The following is an 18,236-nucleotide window of genomic DNA, read 5'->3' on the forward strand; positions in this document are numbered from 1 at the left end:
TAAAACAGTACTTATCTATTTGCACTTACGTCTCAATATTATGGTCCTTGATATTTAGACACGATATTCTGTTCACACGATATATTTGTTACCAATGTTCTGTCAGTGATCCCTCTCTGATGGTCCCTAGGCTATGGAATTAACTTCAGTGCTCTCTGACAGTCATCAAAACCGTTTTTGTTAAATTCAACTTTCTGGAACTTTTCCCATATAAATAAAATTAACCCCACCCCCATTCCTCCTCCACTTTCCTGTAGTTTGGGGACACAAAGAAGGCAAGAGGCACACCAGTACTAGATGTGATTCCATATAGGCATCAGATAGATTTGTTTAGTGGTGTAAGTGAGGTATTTTTTCTGAGTGACATCATGGAAAATAGGAACAATGAGGGCACCTTTTACCCAGCCCTTAATGAACCTTTAAGCATGTCAACACAATTTCTTTATTAAGGTATGTTCTTCTCTAATGATGGGTTAGATCACATGCAAACATTTCGGTTGCACCTATTCTAGTTGTGTTTTATGCAGTTATGATCTAAGTTCATTGCTGAGCATGTCTGAGTTTATGAACCATGTAATGCCATATTTTCTTGTGTATGCATGAATACATAATTCACTGATGATTGAATGCAGTCCCATTCATTGCCTCAATATTTTGTGCTCCTTTATTGTTTTCATGATTAAATTATCATGATCCCACCACACTTATGCTTTCATGAGAATTATAATAACATGCAGAAGGTCACAGCATCGCATTCTCCTCAAAACTAATTTGAAGTACAACATTGGCACAGGATCAGTCTATAGTATCTCACTGTTATATTTCTTAAATTGAATGACAAAAATCATTGATAATTTGTTGAAAGCACCTTTCAGTAAACTTGGGGAAGTGTATTAAGAACTTGTGCTGCAGTGCATATACCAAAGTTGCTGTGCTGCACTGCATTGCATGAAAGGGAGACAGCAGGACAGCACTATGTCTACTAATATACAGAGGTGCTGCTCTCTCCCGCTGCACTTGCACCTTTTAGGCTGCCTTGCTATAGTGCAAGGGTGTCTGTGTGATGTCTAGAATAGATTTTGTACTAGAAGTGACTCTTCCAGTACAAAATACTATGCTTAGCCATAGTTTAAAACGTTTCCAAGTGTGAATGTGTTCTGTACATCACAGCACACACATACAAGTTAGAAAAAAGTTTAAAAATTGAATTTTTCCCAAATGTTTCTCCTGTCTTGAGGAGGATATACATTTTTCAAGCAAAGCTCTGCCTATCGTTTTTATTAGATATGGCTTTGAATCAAGATCTATAGGTGGTTGCATGGAAATATCCACGTGCCACCCACGAGAGGCCCACTTAATGCAAAGTAGCACAAAGTAGTATAAAGTTCTATTTTGTACCAAGAAAGGGATATTTTCCAATGCAAATCAGGGTTTGCCCTGGAAAATATATCCCAATTCACGACTTTTTGTCAGTTGGTATTACTTTTTGTAACAATACACTAGTTTGATAAATCTGGACCATTGATTGATTGTGTACTCACTATGAAGCTCCTTTCAAAATAAATAAAATATGATTGAGATTGTGACTAACTCTTGGCAGTCTGTGGTATCACTGCAACACATTTTGTCTTAATGCCTGTCACGTTACTTCTCTTGATAGCCGTGGTCTCACTGTGATATGCCAGAGGACGATCATTCAACTACTGATGTCACTATGGACATATAATTTTGATATATTTGTCCATTCATATTGTGAAGCCATTGTTCTCTTTAAAAATAGAATACATTTAGATCATTAGCAGTATCATTATTATGTTTTTCATTCTTATTCAACAAACTCTTCTTTGCAATGTCGGCACCCTTGGCTAAACTTGACGTCACTTGGTAAAATAGAATTGTACCTGCTCTAGCAGAAGTAGAAAACATATACTGCATTTACTAGTATCCTCACTATATACATATCCAACAGAAGATAAGCTTAGCTCTGCCGTAAGGCTAGCCTTCATTTTCGTAGAGAGTTTCCAAATATTCATAGTCAGGATATAACAGAAATCCAGAAAACAAACTGTCGGACCAGCCTGGGTCTGAAAAGAGGCCATTTTGGTCTGGGTAGAAGATTTCAAGCCACACTTCATCCTTTGGTTTCAGGTACATTACAGTTGACCCTGATGCAACATCATGGTTACCAGTGTTTGCATCAAATGTTTTGATCCGGTACTCACTGTTGTGCACCAAACTGATAGCAAGATGCTTGTTAGCAATTGTGATTTCATAAGAGAAGTAATAAATCCCTGGAATAGCACAAACAAACTTCCCAGTGGATGGGTCATAATGGTCTCCCTCACTGAATAGGACCTTATTGAATATGATTGGCACTCTTTCCTCTGGGTAGCTAGTGGTAATTCCAACAGAAAATGCTGATTTGAGGACAACATTTCCACATTTGCAGATCCCCGGTGTGCCAGGCTCTCCCCTCTGTCCTCGGTCTCCCTTAGATCCAGGTGGCCCAGTGGATCCGACTCCTCCTTTGTCGCCACTTGTGCCTGCAGGTCCTTGCTTGCCAGTTTCTCCTTGGTCCCCTTTCTCGCCAGCGATGCCCAACGGTCCCGTCTTGCCTCTCAAGCCTTCAAACAATGACAGTAAATTTTGTAAATAAACTGTGTACTTCCTTTAGCTTGTCCCATTCTCAAATAGTTGTAAACAAATGCATTTTCTAAATATCCATTTAAATGCACTTTTATTAGATTTTTTGTAAATACATTTTTATTAGTACTCTTGTAAAATTAACATTTCCAAACATCACTACAACACAACAATCATTCATCTATAGGTTATAAAAGGCACCTTAATTGGGAGATTTAACACTCTTATTCCACTACTCTGCATTTTACATTAAAGAAGCATAAAGCAAATCAAATTTTTAAGGCCTGTTAGGATAAACACAAATCTCTATGGCTTTTTCCATTGCAACGTTTAGCTGTTCCTTCAATATGTTATGGCACACTAAAAGGATTTGCAGATGAATAGTGAGATATGCAATACCACACATATAATAATATTGATCCATGAGTTACAGAATTTATAATCATTTTTAGAGATGGGTTTTCCCTACTTCAAGCCAGTCCCCACATTTGTCATGGGGAATTATTTCATTTTACACTTTTGCATAATCCATTCCTGGTTGGTTTCGCTCAACACCATTAATAATATATTGTGACAGTAAAGCAGTGAGGAGTGTTCTTATGCAGAAGAAGAATAACTCACTCTACTCTCTTATCAACCCTGCTTTGTGATAATGCGTGTGTTTGTGCCTGTGTATACATATAACATACATAATTAAGATATACAGGTGTATATAGCAGCTATGTATTTATAGTTGGCTTAGTTTCCATTAACAAGTTCTTAATGGTTTCCCATTAACCTTAAGTCCATTTGATGAGTTTGCATGAAATTTGACAGTTGCTTGATTCTTCTGGATAAATTTCAATATCTCAAGTTTTGTGCAAATCCGATGCAATGCAAAGAGTTACGGGACGTGGAACACATGTTGTGTTTCTTACTAAACCCTCCCGTACGAAATCTTGCCTATGGCCACAGCATTTAACTGCTGGATGGAATTACATCAAACTTTTAACAATTAGACGTTTACTGAGAATAGGGCCTTTTTGTGGTTTGGTGTAAAATCATTCTGTAATTTTGTAGATATTTCGATTGCAAAGAGTCATCAAATGGAATAAGAAGTATTAATGAGAGCATTTTGTGTATTGTACAATAATTTATAGACTGTTTGGTGACCTCTGTCACCAAGGATCCCAGCAAATTTGTTGTCCTTTTGTGCCTGAAAAATGACTGTTATGACCTCAAATGTGATGTGAGACTCAGTCAATATATCAGGGAAAAACGGGAAAAAAGGAAAAAAGGGCTGGAAGAGCATACCCTGGCTAACACAAAGCTCACAAAGCAAAAAAAAAAAAAAAAACATCTGATCAAGGGGAAAGTTTTCTCACCCAGAGCGGGGTTTGGGAATGCAGAAAAAAGGTGGCGGGTTACAGACATTCACGGCTGGGTCCTGGAATTTGCAGACCTGACACAAAGTCCATAGAACCAAAAAATGCTTTTTACAAAAAATAAAAATCACACAGCAACACGGATGAAGCCTTGCTTCTGCATGCTCCATTCAACGTGGTACCTGACCATAGGCAAGACCCCCAGATCAATACCTATTGCATAAGTATGAACGCTGTGCACAGCAGTGATTGGGCGCCCAGTTGGTTGGGTGCAGGGACATTCTTATGAGCATTTTGGAGCTGCAGGGAGGGTCCTTTGTATATTCTGAGCCAGAATATGCAGACTTCGAACAAATAAAAAGGTGGTTTGATATGTATGTAAAGATATTCTTTGATCCTTCATGTAAGTACTTTCGCAATTACTTGGTTCACTTATCTGTTGCAAATGGCTATTCTAGTGGAGCTTAGGGCATACAAAATGAATGGGGGCCACTGACTCCGAACAGTAGGCCATGGACTCCAAACCAGAAGGCCCACTCTAAAAACCTTAGTGGCAAGGCAGATTGTTTTATTTACAGATTGTGTATGTTTTGCCCAAGGGCTTCACATGTCCAGAAAGGGGATTTTAATATGTAAAAAACCTAATTGACGCTATAATAAATAAGGTCACATTGCTGATTGAAACTTGCATTTATTTATAGAGAGCTCGGCTGAAAATAATTGTTTGAGGTCAGCTGCAGGGACATTTTAAGGATTAAGGGGGTCCTGGGCCAAACATAATTTGGAGCCCCCTTTTTGGAAAAGCTTAGAATTTATGCTCCAGTTTCAGCTCTTTCATGTCCTCTTTGGCTAGGTCACAGAATGCAGAGGCGAATTCTAAATCGAATATTCAATGATAGTGACGTGTGTTTTTCAATAATATACAGCAGCAGCTCACTAATGCGATTGCAAATAATATTTGTGCCCCCCCCCCCTTTTTTCATATATGAGGACCTGTTTTAATCTAAAAATAAACTTTTTTCTTAAGAATGGTATTTAAAACAATCTGTTCAAGAATTATTCAAGGTCATTAGGGAAAGACTGTATGCAGAACAGAGCTGGCTCTATCAGCGGGCACCTTGAATGGCGGGGGGCCTGGGCCCACTTTGCCCATGCTGCTAAACGGCTCTAGTCAGAAGAACCGCCCAGATCTCTGCTGACTTGAAATGGGAAGCCATGCCTCAAAATACAGCTGTGAGACTTCCGGTTTCAGCCCTGCAAAGTTAGGGGAAAATCTGCTAACTTAACTGGTTGAAAAATAGGCTTTTTAAAATATATAATTGCATTTATTGTGCTTTTTAAACTGTGGCAAATTATGCCTAGTCTGAAACTGATTGGTGTTGCCAATGGCCAGTGTGTGTGTGTATGTGTGTGTGCGGGGGGGGGGGGGGGGGGGGGCTACAAAATACATGGAGGCCCACGCCCTTGACCAAGTCAGGAACTCTCATTCAGAGGCCTGTGCACGGTGCCGGAAAGGCCCGCCTGGAGCTCGGGTGCTGCAGGGACTATTGTTACGCCATCGGTGTTTGCAGATTGCATTTGTAGTTCACCGAGCTGAAAAAGCAACAAGCACGGCCTACACTGGAAGCTTGCACAACCCGCTTAATGGATCTGCACCTTTCCAAAACGTAATTGGATACTCTTTGCAGAATTTAAAGAGGCAACTTTCTTCGGTTTAAAGGTCATATATTATTCCACATGGAAAACACATTAATTTTTGTTAAAAAGAAACCCTGACACAATTTTGTTTAGAGTTTAAGTGGTAGGCACTGCTTTGTTAACTGTTCAAGCAATGCTATGTCGGAAACTGGGGGAAATGCTAGATGGTTGCATGCTTCTACAGCAGAAGAACAGGAATGCAAAAATTATTTGCTTTACACAGGAGAAACTTGACAAAAAGGACAATTATCTGGTATTTTTTTTGTTTTTTATAGAACATTTTATTGACATTTTGCAGGTTAACAATAGGAAAAATAATACACATGGTATCATCAGTATCACATGTAATCGGAACGAACCCCCCCCACACATACACAAAGTTTCAGGGGTTGCATCTAGATTACCAAACTGTGATAGTCCCACCATTTCTTCCAGATTGTATCATACTTACAGGGGCACCCCCTGGCTTCATAAATAGTTTGTTCCATTTTGCCACACCAATCTCTTCCCCTAGTCCACACCTCAGTCAAAGGGGCCACAGGAGAGATCCAATTATGAGCTATATCTCGTTTAGACAAGAGTGTACCCAGGTCCACCAAAGTCCTGTCCCCACTAGGCCCGCCCAATTGGTTCAAGACGGTAAGCAGAACAATTTTTGGAATGGCCTCAATAGTCATACCCACCACAGCAGATAGCACAGCATGAACAGCAGTCCAGAATCCCTGTATCACTGAGCATTGCCACATGGAAAAAATCGCTTGTGGGGTTCTCACACCTATGGCACACCGAGGAGTCTAATAAACCTGCTCTCCACAAGCGGAGAGGGGTCATGTCGGGGTAATGGAGGCATTTGAATTGGATAAAGCATAGTCTGACTGAAATAGTTAAATTGCAGTGAGCCATACCGGCATCTTGTCAGTCTGCTTCGTCCAAAGTCCCAACCCAACCCTCCCACCATTCTTTCAGGGGAATCAGAGAGGTTGATGAATGTATCACAAGGGATCTGTAAATCTGGGATACCCCGTCCTCGTCCAAATGGTCCATGAGGATTTTGTTTTTAAGGGGACTGTATTTGGTGAGACCCTGAAGGTCACTGTTGTAGTATTTAGTGCATGTCAGAGTTTAGATAGCAGTAGAATTTGGAGGTTGGCATTTGAAATTCTGTTTGTAGCTCATGGAGCGATTTCAAGTGGTGGCCGCCCCAAACATATCCCAATAGAATCCCGCCCTTTAAATCTCTCCATTGAGGACACCCGAGCCAGCGATATACCCTCCCAGAGTGAGGTCTCCCTAGTAAGTTTGTGATTCCAACCCAGCCACCGGAGGGTTGCTCTCCACCCTTTAAATGCCACTTCAGTTATCTCTGCGACATCAGAAGGAATGGGGGTGCCATAAAGGACATGGATCACAGTGCCTAGTCACAGTAGGGCCAACTCACCTCTGTAGGCTGGTCATCCCATCCTCCATGTAGCCAGTCATTAGTGGGGAGTAATTGAGTTGCCCAGTAATATAGTCGTATGTCCACCATGGCCAGACCCCTGTCATACATTGCCTGAGTGCATTTCCCAAAGGCCACCTTGGGGGCACCTCTGGCTCAAATAAATCTACGTCCTATGGCCAGGACTGAGTCAAACAATGTTTGTGGAAAGTGACAGGGATAATTTTGTAAAGCATACAGGAGTCTGGGCAAGACCATCATCTTGTACAAGATGATCCTGTCCATGGTATTAAGAGGGAGATTAAGCCTGTGTGAGAGGTCCTTTTTAGCCCTGCACACCACTGGGGAGAGATACAGGCTCCATATCAAGTCCGGCTCCCAGGATATAAACACCCCGAGGACTGGGACTGTGGATTACCAGGCCTCGTCCTGGTGGTCCCCTTTTAGCGGGACCAATAAGGATTTGCCCCAGTTGACCTGAATACTCGATGCTTCCCCAAAAATGCTAAGGATTTGAAGAACTCCTGGCCCCATTTCAGCCGGTTTGGGCATGAATAAAAGGACAACATCTGCATACAGTACTATGTGGCCCTCCATTGCCAGCCCCCATTCGAATCCCCACACCTGGGCTTCACACCGAATCCACGACCGCAACGATTTGATAGCGAGCACGAAGAAAAGCAGAGAAAATAGGCACCCTTGCCTGGTGCCCCCCCTCACTGTGAAGGGGTCTGATAAAACACCATTAACCCACACTCGGCTCGAGGGGCCTCATAGAGGACCTTCATGTATGCCTGGAAACAAGGTCCAAGTCCCATGCCGCTGAGCACCTTGTCAAGATAAACCAATCTACTGTATCAAAAGCCTTTTCAAAGTCTAATAAAAGGAGAGCCACTAGGCCTCCTAGAATTCTGATAAAGGAAAACTACTAAGAGCGGTGCCTGGTACTGCATAATAAATCCACATTGGTGCAGGTGGACCAAGGCATGGAGGACCATCAACAGATGATTTGCCAAAATCTCTGCATATACTTTAACATTGCTGTTAATGATAGATATGGGCTAAAACAAAGCACAAGTTGTCAGAATGCGGCCTCGTTTTGGAAGGACCACAATATTGGCTTGGTTAATCTCTGGGAAGACGTGGCCATGGGCTACTGCCTCGTATATAACCTGAGGAGGGGCTGAATCACGTCAGGGCCAAGCCTGTGATAGAGCCCTTCTGGTCCTGGAGTTTTCCCCCAAATTGAGGTCTGCCAGCGCATCCCCAATCTCATGTGCAGTACTATCTTTTTCCAAGGCCAAGGCAGTTTTATCCTGAGAGGAAATACAGGGCAAGGGAAGTTCCTCTACCAAAGGGGTCACTGTGACAATGCTGGGGTGTAGTTTATGGCCATAAAGCTCCTTGTAGTAGTGGGCGAAAACATGAGGGATCCCCCTTGAGTCCTCCACCCATGATCCAGAACTCCCCATAATGCGAGGTATCACTCTGTTTTCGGGTTGGTGTGTAGCAAGCCAGTGTAACAGTTGAATCGATTTGTCGCCCCATTCGTAGACCCGGACGTGGACTCCATCCAGCATTTGCAGGCTTCATCCAAACAAATGTGGCATAGAGAAGGCCCATCCAGTTCTACCTGGTGTTTCTCCAGGGCTGTGAGTGCCCCTGGGTCCCTGTGAACTATACGCGATATCGAGGTTTCATGCTGGACCATCAGGAGGTGTTTTTCCCGATCAGTTCCCCGGAGGAAGGAGCAGGCTAGACCCTTCACATAAGCTTTACCCACTTCCCACAGGGTCGTGGCAGAGTCAACAGACCCCTTGTTAGTCTCGAGAAATACTTTAAATTCAGTTGACAAGTGTTCAGTGAATTCCTCGTCCCAAAGGAACCAAGTGTTAAGATGCCAGATTGGGCATTACCCTTGGGGGATAAGTCAAACCCAGGCAGGACCAGTGCATGGTCCGATAGCCCCGAGGCAGGGTCTGGGATTCTGAAAAGTAGGTCAGCGGTTGGCAGAAACAAATAATCACTGAGGGTGAGGTATCTATGAGCAGTCGACTCTTGAGTAAAGCCCAGATCACTTGGGTGCCATACCCGCCAAGTGTCACTGAGGCCGAGTCTCTTTGACCAGTCCTGTAAACCCTGGCTGTGTCTGGGAGTGAGTTCCTTTGTCCGATACCAGTCATTTGAGTCCATAATATCATTGAAGTCACCTCCTAATATTGTTGTTGTCTGAGGGAGGGAGGCTTCTAAGTCCCCATTAACTTTCAGCATGGTTTGGTGCATTGTGGGGGGACATATATGCATAGGATATTATACAGGGTGCCTTACAGTGAGCCTTCTAAAAGGATATATCTACCCTGGGTATCTCATGTGACAGTGGTTACGGCCAGCAGGGGTCCCTATGAAGAAGAAGCGAGCCTTCTGGAGCCCCTAACATACCCTGCGTACAGCACCCTGTCATAACCTTTGTGGGTCAAAAATTGACAGTTGGTTCCCTAGAGGTGCGTTTCCTGCATTAGCACCACATGTGGGGAGTGGTGCTGAAGGAACTGAAACACAGCTCTTCTCCTAATGCGATCTAACATTCATGTAAAAACTGAGAATGCTTGAGCCATGGCTGGGTATAGAAAAATATGTGTCAGACCGCATTTGCAGGTTAGATAGAGATCGGTGGTGGCAGTGGAAGGGATGTGTTCAGCAAAGATCACCGGCTGGGGTTCTTAAATGAGGGACTTTGAGTCCTATGCCCAGCCAAGGTACATGCAAGACAAAAGAACAACACAATGCAAACATACCTAAAATGTAGTGAACAATCCCCATAACCCCTCAACTTCCCCCACCCTATACTTTCCACTCATAAGAAGCATCTGTCGCCCATTCCCAACATGCAATAAACAGGAATAACTAAGGGGAAATTATTCTAAGCGGACCAAAGGACCACCTCGACCGTTGCTCTCAGAACTGCAATTCAACAAGATTTGTGTAGGGTACAGCAGTGATTGCATGCACACAAAGGTTTATAGCAGACTGACCATTCATCCAGAGTTTGCATTGAAGGTAGGGTCTGGGGCCGTGTGTCCCTCAAACGTGACATTACCTCATCGCTGGCTTTTCTACCCATTGGAGTCTGTAGTAGCATCCATATCCAAATGGCATGTCGGTCAATGGCACAACCGCTTCTGTTGGCTCTTTGGTCTCCCCCCTTGTGCTGACTGTCCATCCGAGGAAGGTCGGAGGAGTCCCAGGAAAGTGGAGGGTTAGTGGCAAGTGGATGTTGTTCTGTGAGCCATGTCCAGGTCTTTGTTGGAGAATCAAAGAATACAGTTTTGGAATGGTGAATAATTCTTAGATTTGCAGAGTAGGGGAGCATACAGGGAATATGCATGTTCTACAGCTTGGCCTTGACCTGATCGAAGGCCTGTCCCATGTGGGTATAGTCCGGAAAGACCAGTATTCACCCTGACTGATACTTAAGTTCTTTGGTCCGACAAGCTCACTGCAGGACCGCACCGTGATCCCTATAGTTCAGGAAACGGGAAATTAGGGAGCAAGAAGGAGACCCCAGAGGGGTTTGGCAGCTAGGGAGCAATGTGCCCACTCGAGAACAAAACAAGAGGAGAGCTCCTCAGGTTTTAGCCAGGTGCAGGGCCACTGTTCAAGGAAGCCCTCAGGAGTTGGACCTTCAGACCCCTCAGGAAAGCCAATAAAGTGTGGGTTATTGCGCCATACTCTGTTTTTGGCGTCTTCCTCTCGGTCTTGGAGGAGCTTTGCATCATTGGTCAGTCGTGATACCTCTGAGGAAAGGTGTTTAATGGTATCTTTTAAAGTGGAAATCCTCATCTCCACTTCTGAGACCCTTTAAACAGTTTGGCAAAGATCCTGGCGCAGCAGGGACACATCCACCCACAACTCCCGTATTTTGATTTCCAGGAGTCAGTAATGGCTTGTAGGATAAGTTATGTGTTATTCTCGATTGGTGAATATTCTTGTATGGGTCCTTATACGATTCCCCTGGGGAACGGGGGGCGTATATTTATCCATCTTGGCCTGGCCCATTTCCCTTTTGTCCCGGCCCATCCTGAGCTGGTGGTGCAGTGAGGTAGGCAGTGAGATGCTGGCCCACACCGGGGAACCCAACGGTGGTGAAGAATGTGCAGGTAGGTTACGCCATGAACAGCAACTGACCAGCTTGTGCCAGGCATGAAGCCCGGGCACAAGAAGTTGGTGCCAGGTCACAGGCACAGTTTCAAAAGCGCGTTGGGTTCCCCACAGCATTGTCTTGAGATAAGCCAGTATTGCAGTGTGGTGCAACCAGTGCAGCCTTAGGGGTCTTCTTCCTGAATCAGAGATGTCACAAGTGGGCACAAGTAAGGTGGATGCCCTGCCCAAATCGGTGCTGTGCCTGCAGGCTTGGGGGAGGCCCCCCCCCCCCAGTTCCAGTGGCGACTGCTAAGCCCAGAGTCAGCGACTAATTCAAGCGGCACGTCCGTCCCACAAAGTCCAGAATGGCAGATTGGGCTTTCACGGGGGGCCGTCACCAGAGCAGCGCATGCAGCAGAAGTTCCACAGGGCCAGGGGTTGCAGCACCTCGAGTAGGTTTGCCCAACTCACAGTGGTCTCTGAGAGGAGGCAGGACTCAGCCCTGGGTCGCCATGTTGGAGGCAGCCCGCCTCAGGCCAGAGACATCATTGGTGGCCGAGGTACGAAAATGGCTCTGGACCACTCCAGACGGTCACTGCTGTCCTCCAGGAGGGTAATGGCAGCCCCCCTCTGGCTTTAGGCATGCCAGCACCTGTGGAAGAAGGTCAAAGAGCAGCATGGCCGAGATCTCACAAACTTGTGCCTGCCGTCTTGGCCATCCCGGATCTGGTAATTTCCCACCCATTCTTCAGAGGGAAGAAAATGCAACACACAGACATATTTGAATTGTAATTGGGAAAAAAATAGAAGACAAAGCAAGACAGTGCAAGATAGGGAGTTACACAGATGCAGCTACATGTTGTGAAGAAAGTACGCCAACACAAAACTTCAAGGGATGAACGTAGTTTATTCGTGAGCTCTTCCAAGCGCGATGCTCTCTGTTTCCCGATCAGCAAGCCAACTGCCGGGAAAGCGAACACCGCACCGTGTTCTAGAAGTTTGGCTCAAGGCTGAACAAGCAAGCAGCCACGAGCCACATCACAACACATCCCTCTCCATTAACAACACCAAGGAGAGTAGAATACCCAACGTAAATAAAACACCTAATATAAACAATATATAAGAGAACAAACAAAATAACAATGCGAATAAACAAAAACATTACGACCAGAAAACCAAGGTTAATCATACTAGAAAATCACACAAAGAAATAAAGGCACTAAGTTACATAATCATTCAAAAATGTGGGTGGCCTTCTAACCCTAGGAATCCTTGCCTTCATACCACAAGAAGATGTATCCATAACACTTGTAGCAACACCATTTCCACCACAATCCTGAACACGCTCACCCTCCTGATATCTACAAGGTCCTACAGCATATAACCACTACAATCATCACTGCTCAACTCATTCTCCCCAGACCAATCTGAAGCAAATTTAGCGACCCGTCTGAAACTCCAGCGCTGACCATTTTCAAGCAACACATGCCACCTGTGAACATTTCGAACTTTGAAAGGACCTAAAAACTTGCAGACCCCTTTTTTTATTCTTCCTGACTTGATTTTCACCCAATCACCCGGCTTAATCTTCGCCTCATTGCACACTGTCTCACTTACATGCTCACCCTCACACTCGCTACATCCTCTAACCAATTTCTCCATTCATGAAGTTTTGAGTTTACCCACCCGTTTCCTGCCTCTCATGATTTCAAACGGTACCTTCCCAGAAACAAGATTCTCTGTGGACCGGTGCGCCCAAACCATATCTGAAATCATCAATTCAACGTCCAAGCCATTAACAACGGCCAATTGTAGGCCACCTTTAATCATACCATTAGCCCGTTCTACAATTCCGTTAGCACGAGGATTGTACAACGCTGTACGCATATGCTTCACTCCACATGAGTCCAGAAAAACTTTCATCTCATAAGACGTCAACTGCATACCATTATCGGTAATCAACACTACAGGAAACCCTCCTCGATAAAAATCTCCCTCAAAACGCTTATGGTCGCAGCAGTCGTAACTTCCGACATATACTTGACAATGAGCCATTTGGAATGTACATCCACCATAACCAGTGCAAAACTCTTACCTCTGCCTACACCAGCCAAAGGTCCAATAAAATCCAAGCACACACTATGCCACGGCCTGCCTGGGTCGGCTATATTACCCCCGTCAGACTGTCTTCCCACTTTTAACCTTTTCTCACTTCGTAGACACACCGAACACCTCTCAACCCATCTCACAACATCATCATCCATCCCAGGCCACCAAAACTCCATTCTCAACCTCCTCTTGGTAATTGTTTGTGCCAGGTGACCCTCATGCACAATATCAAACAATTTTTTCCGTACACCTCCTGGTGGAACAATCTTCTCTCCACGCAATATTATCCTCCCATCAACTTCTGAGAGTTCATCTAAAACCTTGTTGAACGGCCATACCAACACAGGAAGAGTGCTGTCTCTTCTGCCTCCCTTCCTTACCAACTCAATGACCCTCTCTAAAATCACATCATCCTTCATCGCCATATCCCATTCTGTTTCATTCACTACTCCTTTACTCCATTGCGTAACTTCACACACTGATGCTACCGCACCCTCGCACTCACTCTCTAGCACATTCACTTTATCCACCATTTGCCAATCAAGAGCCAAATGAGAAAGGCAGTCAGCCTGTACATTCTTCCAATCAGGAATGAACTCAACATTGTAATCATATTCTTGTAGACGTGAAGCTAATCTTGCCAGTCTCGCTGACCCCATACCAGTCCTACCAGGTGACAACATTTTAAGCAAAGGCTTATGATCAGTATGCAACGTGATGTTACTACCCCATACATATGTGCGAAAGTATTCCACACCCTATGCTGCAGCTGAAGTCTCTAGTTCAATAACTGTATAATGCCTCTCTGCAGTCCTTAACGTGTGAGAAGCAAAGGCAACAGTTTTCTGAACAGATCCATGCAACTGTGACAAGACCGCACCAATGCCCAGTGTGCTTGTGTCAAAAGGAACAATTGTTTTTTTCCTGGTGTCGAAGGACACTAAGACACCCGCACCACACACCTCATCTTTTATCATTTGGAAACATTGACTCTGTGCCACTCCCCACTCAAAACTTGCTCCCTTGCGCAAGAGCACCTTTAAACATTCAGTTTTGCTGGCAAAGTCTTTGACAAACTTGGAATAATAATCAACAAGCCCCAAAAATGACCGTAATTGGTCTTTGTCCTTAGGAGCTGGCGCCGACCTAATAGCATTTAGTAAGTCTTTTTTTGGTTTAACACCCTCCTGCGATATCGAATGTCCAAGATACTCCACCTCCTTCATCAAGAACTGACACTTTTCCTGACGTAATGTCAAACCAGACTCCAATAGTCTGTCCAACAACCTCTTCAATGTGATATTATGATTTTCAATAGTGTTGCCAAAAACAAGAATGTCATCTTGTAAAAAGAGTAAATTTTCCAAACCTTTAAAAATATGACTCATCATCCTCTGAAATACACTGGCAGCAGATGCCAATCCAAAAGGCATCCGGGTAAAGTGGTACGTGCCCTCCATGGTGATGAAAGCAGTGAGAGCCTTAGACAACGGATGAAGTCTTATTTGATGATAAGCGTGCTTGAGATCTAACTTAGAAAAGTATTTGGCATCTTTCATAAGTAAGATCAACTCATTGATGTTAGGCAAAGGAAAGTTGTCAGTTATAATGTTCTGGTTCAAACCTCTCAAGTCCACACAGAGGGGGTCATTTTGACCTTGGCGGACGGCGGAGGCCGTCCGCCAAGGTACCGCCGCTGAATGACCGCACCGCGGTCAAAAGACTGCGGCGGCCATTCAGACATTTCCTCTGGGCCGGCGGGCGCTCTCCAAAAGAGCGCCCGCCGACCCAGAGGAAATGCCCCTGCAACGAGGACGCCGGTTCAGAATTGAGCCGGCGTAGTTGCAGGGGTGCGACGGGTGCAGTTGCATCCGTCGCGTATTTCAGTGTCTGCTTAGCAGACACTGAAATACTTTGCGGGGCCCTCTTATGGGGGCCCCTGCAGGGCACTGCAGGGGCCCCCAGGGGCCCCGCGGCACCCCCTACCGCCATCCTGTTCCTGGCGGGAGACCCGCCAGGAACAGGATGGCGGTAGGGGGTGTCAGAATCCCCATGGCTGCGGAGCGCGCTCCGCAGCCATGGAGGATTCACAAGGGCAGTGGTAAACCGGCGGGAGACCGCCGGTTTACCCTTTCTGGCTGCGGCTGAACCGCCGCGGTCAGAATGCCCTCGGGAGCACCGCCAGCCTGTTGGCGGTGCTCCCGTGGTCGGTGACCCTGGCGGTCACCAGCCGCCATGGTCAGAATGACCCCCAGAGTCTCAAATTTCCATCTCTTTTTTTCGAAATGACAACAGGTGACAACCATTCTGAGGCCTCCACAGGTTCGATGACACCGCTGTCAAGCATTTCATTGAGAAGTTCCTTAACTCCTCCCCTTACTGACACTGGCACCTTTTTGACTTTGTGCTGAACAGGAACAACACCAGGTTTCAGTTTAATTTCATGCATATTGGGGGTCATTCTGACCCTGGCGGTCGGTGATAAAGCGGCGGCCAACCCGCCAACAGGCAGGCGGTCAAAAAAAAGGTATTCTGACCCTGGCGGGAACCACCAACACAGGCCGCCACTTTAACACTCCGACCGCCATGGCGGACAGACAAACAGCGCGGCGGTCACCGCCAACAGCCAGGCGGCAGACAATGTACCGCCCACCCTATCACAACTCACCAATCCGCCACCTTTTCCGGGGCGGGAGCCCCGCCGATAAAAACACGGCGGAAACAGACTACGAATGGGAAAACGCTCACCTATACACACTCCACGAGGAATCTGGACAGCATGGAACCCGAATTAAACATCCTACCAGCTATTGTCTACCTGCTCATCTACCACGAGTACGAACGCCGGCGCAGACGACAACGGTGAGTACTGCACCTACGACACAGACGAGGGGGGAGGAGGAAAGGTTACGGGCACACACATATGCGACCCCCCCCCCAACTATCTACACACCAATGCAGAGCACCAAGTCACAGTGACACCACCCAAACCCCCCAGAATAATGCAAAGACATAATTAAAGTTAGAAACAACATTTATGTAAATAAGAGGTTCTTTGAAGTCATGGTAAAATAGCAATATGAATGGTAAAAAATCAAGTAAGAACATTGCGAAACCGATAAACATAGGCAATAAGTCATGCACAGTCACTTAAATTGCCACTGTCCGTGGGCCAAAGTGTATCGACACATGGGCAAAGCCCACACAGGAGACCTGAGTCCGTTGGAGAGAACACTGCTGGGGCATCAGATGACAAAACTACAGGCACCTCAGGGGGAAGTGAAGGGGGGGCACCTCAGCCACATGAGTCCACGACGCCAGATCCACGAAGGGTCCACCATGCCCACTGTGCCATCCTGGGGAGTGCAAAGCCACAGTCTCACAAGTCTCTACAGTGGGTGGATTGCCCACTGTGCCATCCTGGGGAGTGCAAAGCCACAGTCTCACAAGTCTCTACAGTGGGTGGATTGCCCACTGTGCCATCCTGGGGAGTGCAAAGCCACAGTCTCACAAGTCTCTACAGTGGGTGGGCTGCCTACTGTTACATCCTGGGGAGTGCAAAGCCACAGTCCATCATGTGGATTACAGAGACCACTGGTCATGGAGGAGGCATGGTGGGCAGAGTGCGTCGTGAAGGCCTGCCCGACACAGAACCGGGACTGCCAATGGGCCAGCGGTGCTTGACAGGAAGGGCCCAGCGGAGCGGTGCTTGAGACGGCGGGGCCCAGCGGAGCGGTGCTTGACAGGAAGGGCCCAGCGGAGCGGTGCTTGACAGGAAGGGCCCAGCGGAGCGGTGCTTGAGACGGCGGGGCCCAGCGGAGCGGTGCTTGACAGGAAGGGCCTAGCGGAGCGGTGCTTGAGATGAAGGGGCCCAGCGGAGCGGTGCTTGACAGGAAGGGCCCAGCGGAGCGGTGCTTGAGACGGCGGGGCCAGCGGAGCGGTGCTTGAGACGGCGGGGCCAGCGGAGCGGTGCTTGACAGGAAGGGCCCAGCGGAGCGGTGCTTGGGACGGCGGGGCCCAGCGGAGCGGTGCTTGACAGGAAGGGCCCAGCAGAGCGGTGCTTGAGACGGCGGGGCCCAGCGGAGCGGTACTTGACAGGAAGGGCCCAGCGGAGCGGTGCTTGAGACGGCGGGGCCCAGCGGAGCGGTGCTTGACAGGAAGGGCCCAGCGGAGCGGTGCTTGACAGGAAGGGCCCAGCGGAGCGGTGCTTGAGATGAAGGGGTCCAGCGGAGCGGTGCTTGACAGGAAGGGCCCAGCGGAGCGGTGCTTGAGACGGTGGGGCCCAGCGGAGCGGTGCTTGAGACGGCGGGGCCCAGCGGAGCGGTGCTTGACAGGAAGGGCCCAGCAGAGCGGTGCTTGAGACGGCGGGGCCCAGCGGAGCGGTGCTTGACAGGAAGGGCCCAGCGGAGCGGTGCTTGAGACGGCGGGCCCAGCGGAGCGGTGCTTGACAGGAAGGGCCCAGCGGAGCAGTGCTTGACAGGAAGGGCCCAGCGGACCGGTGCTTGAGACGGCGGGGCCCAGCGGAGCGGTGCTTGACAGGAAGGGCCCAGCGGAGCGGTGCTTGAGACGGCGGGGCCCAGCGGAGCGGTGCTTGAGACGGCGGGGCCCAGCAGAGCGGTGCTTGACAGGAAGGGCCCAGCGGAGCGGTGCTTGAGACGGCGGGGCCCAGCGGAGCGGTGCTTGACAGGAAGGGCCCAGCGGAGCGGTGCTTGACAGGAAGGGCCCAGCGGAGCTGTGCTTGAGACAGCGGGGCCCAGCGGAGCGGTGCTTGACAGGAAGGGCCCAGCGGAGCGGTGCTTGACAGGAAGGGCCCAGCGGAGCGGTGCTTGACAGGAAGGGCCCAG

The 18,236-nt window shown here is 47.3% G+C and overlaps 1 protein-coding gene across 1 annotated transcript in view; it reads right to left on the reverse strand.

Moving 5' to 3' along the window:
- Positions 1–637: 637 nt before the first annotated feature.
- C1QTNF7 (C1q and TNF related 7) overlaps positions 638–18,236 on the reverse strand; it is a 148,066-nt gene continuing 130,467 nt past the window's right edge. The window contains exon 5 of the mRNA XM_069202630.1: positions 638–2,624. Within this exon, the coding sequence (XP_069058731.1) occupies positions 1,996–2,624 (629 nt within the window). The 3' untranslated portion in view covers positions 638–1,995. The remainder of the gene's footprint in view (positions 2,625–18,236) is intronic.

Source organism: Pleurodeles waltl, chromosome 1_2 (assembly GCF_031143425.1).
Source record: "Pleurodeles waltl isolate 20211129_DDA chromosome 1_2, aPleWal1.hap1.20221129, whole genome shotgun sequence".
Lineage (NCBI taxonomy): Eukaryota > Metazoa > Chordata > Amphibia > Caudata > Salamandridae > Pleurodeles > Pleurodeles waltl.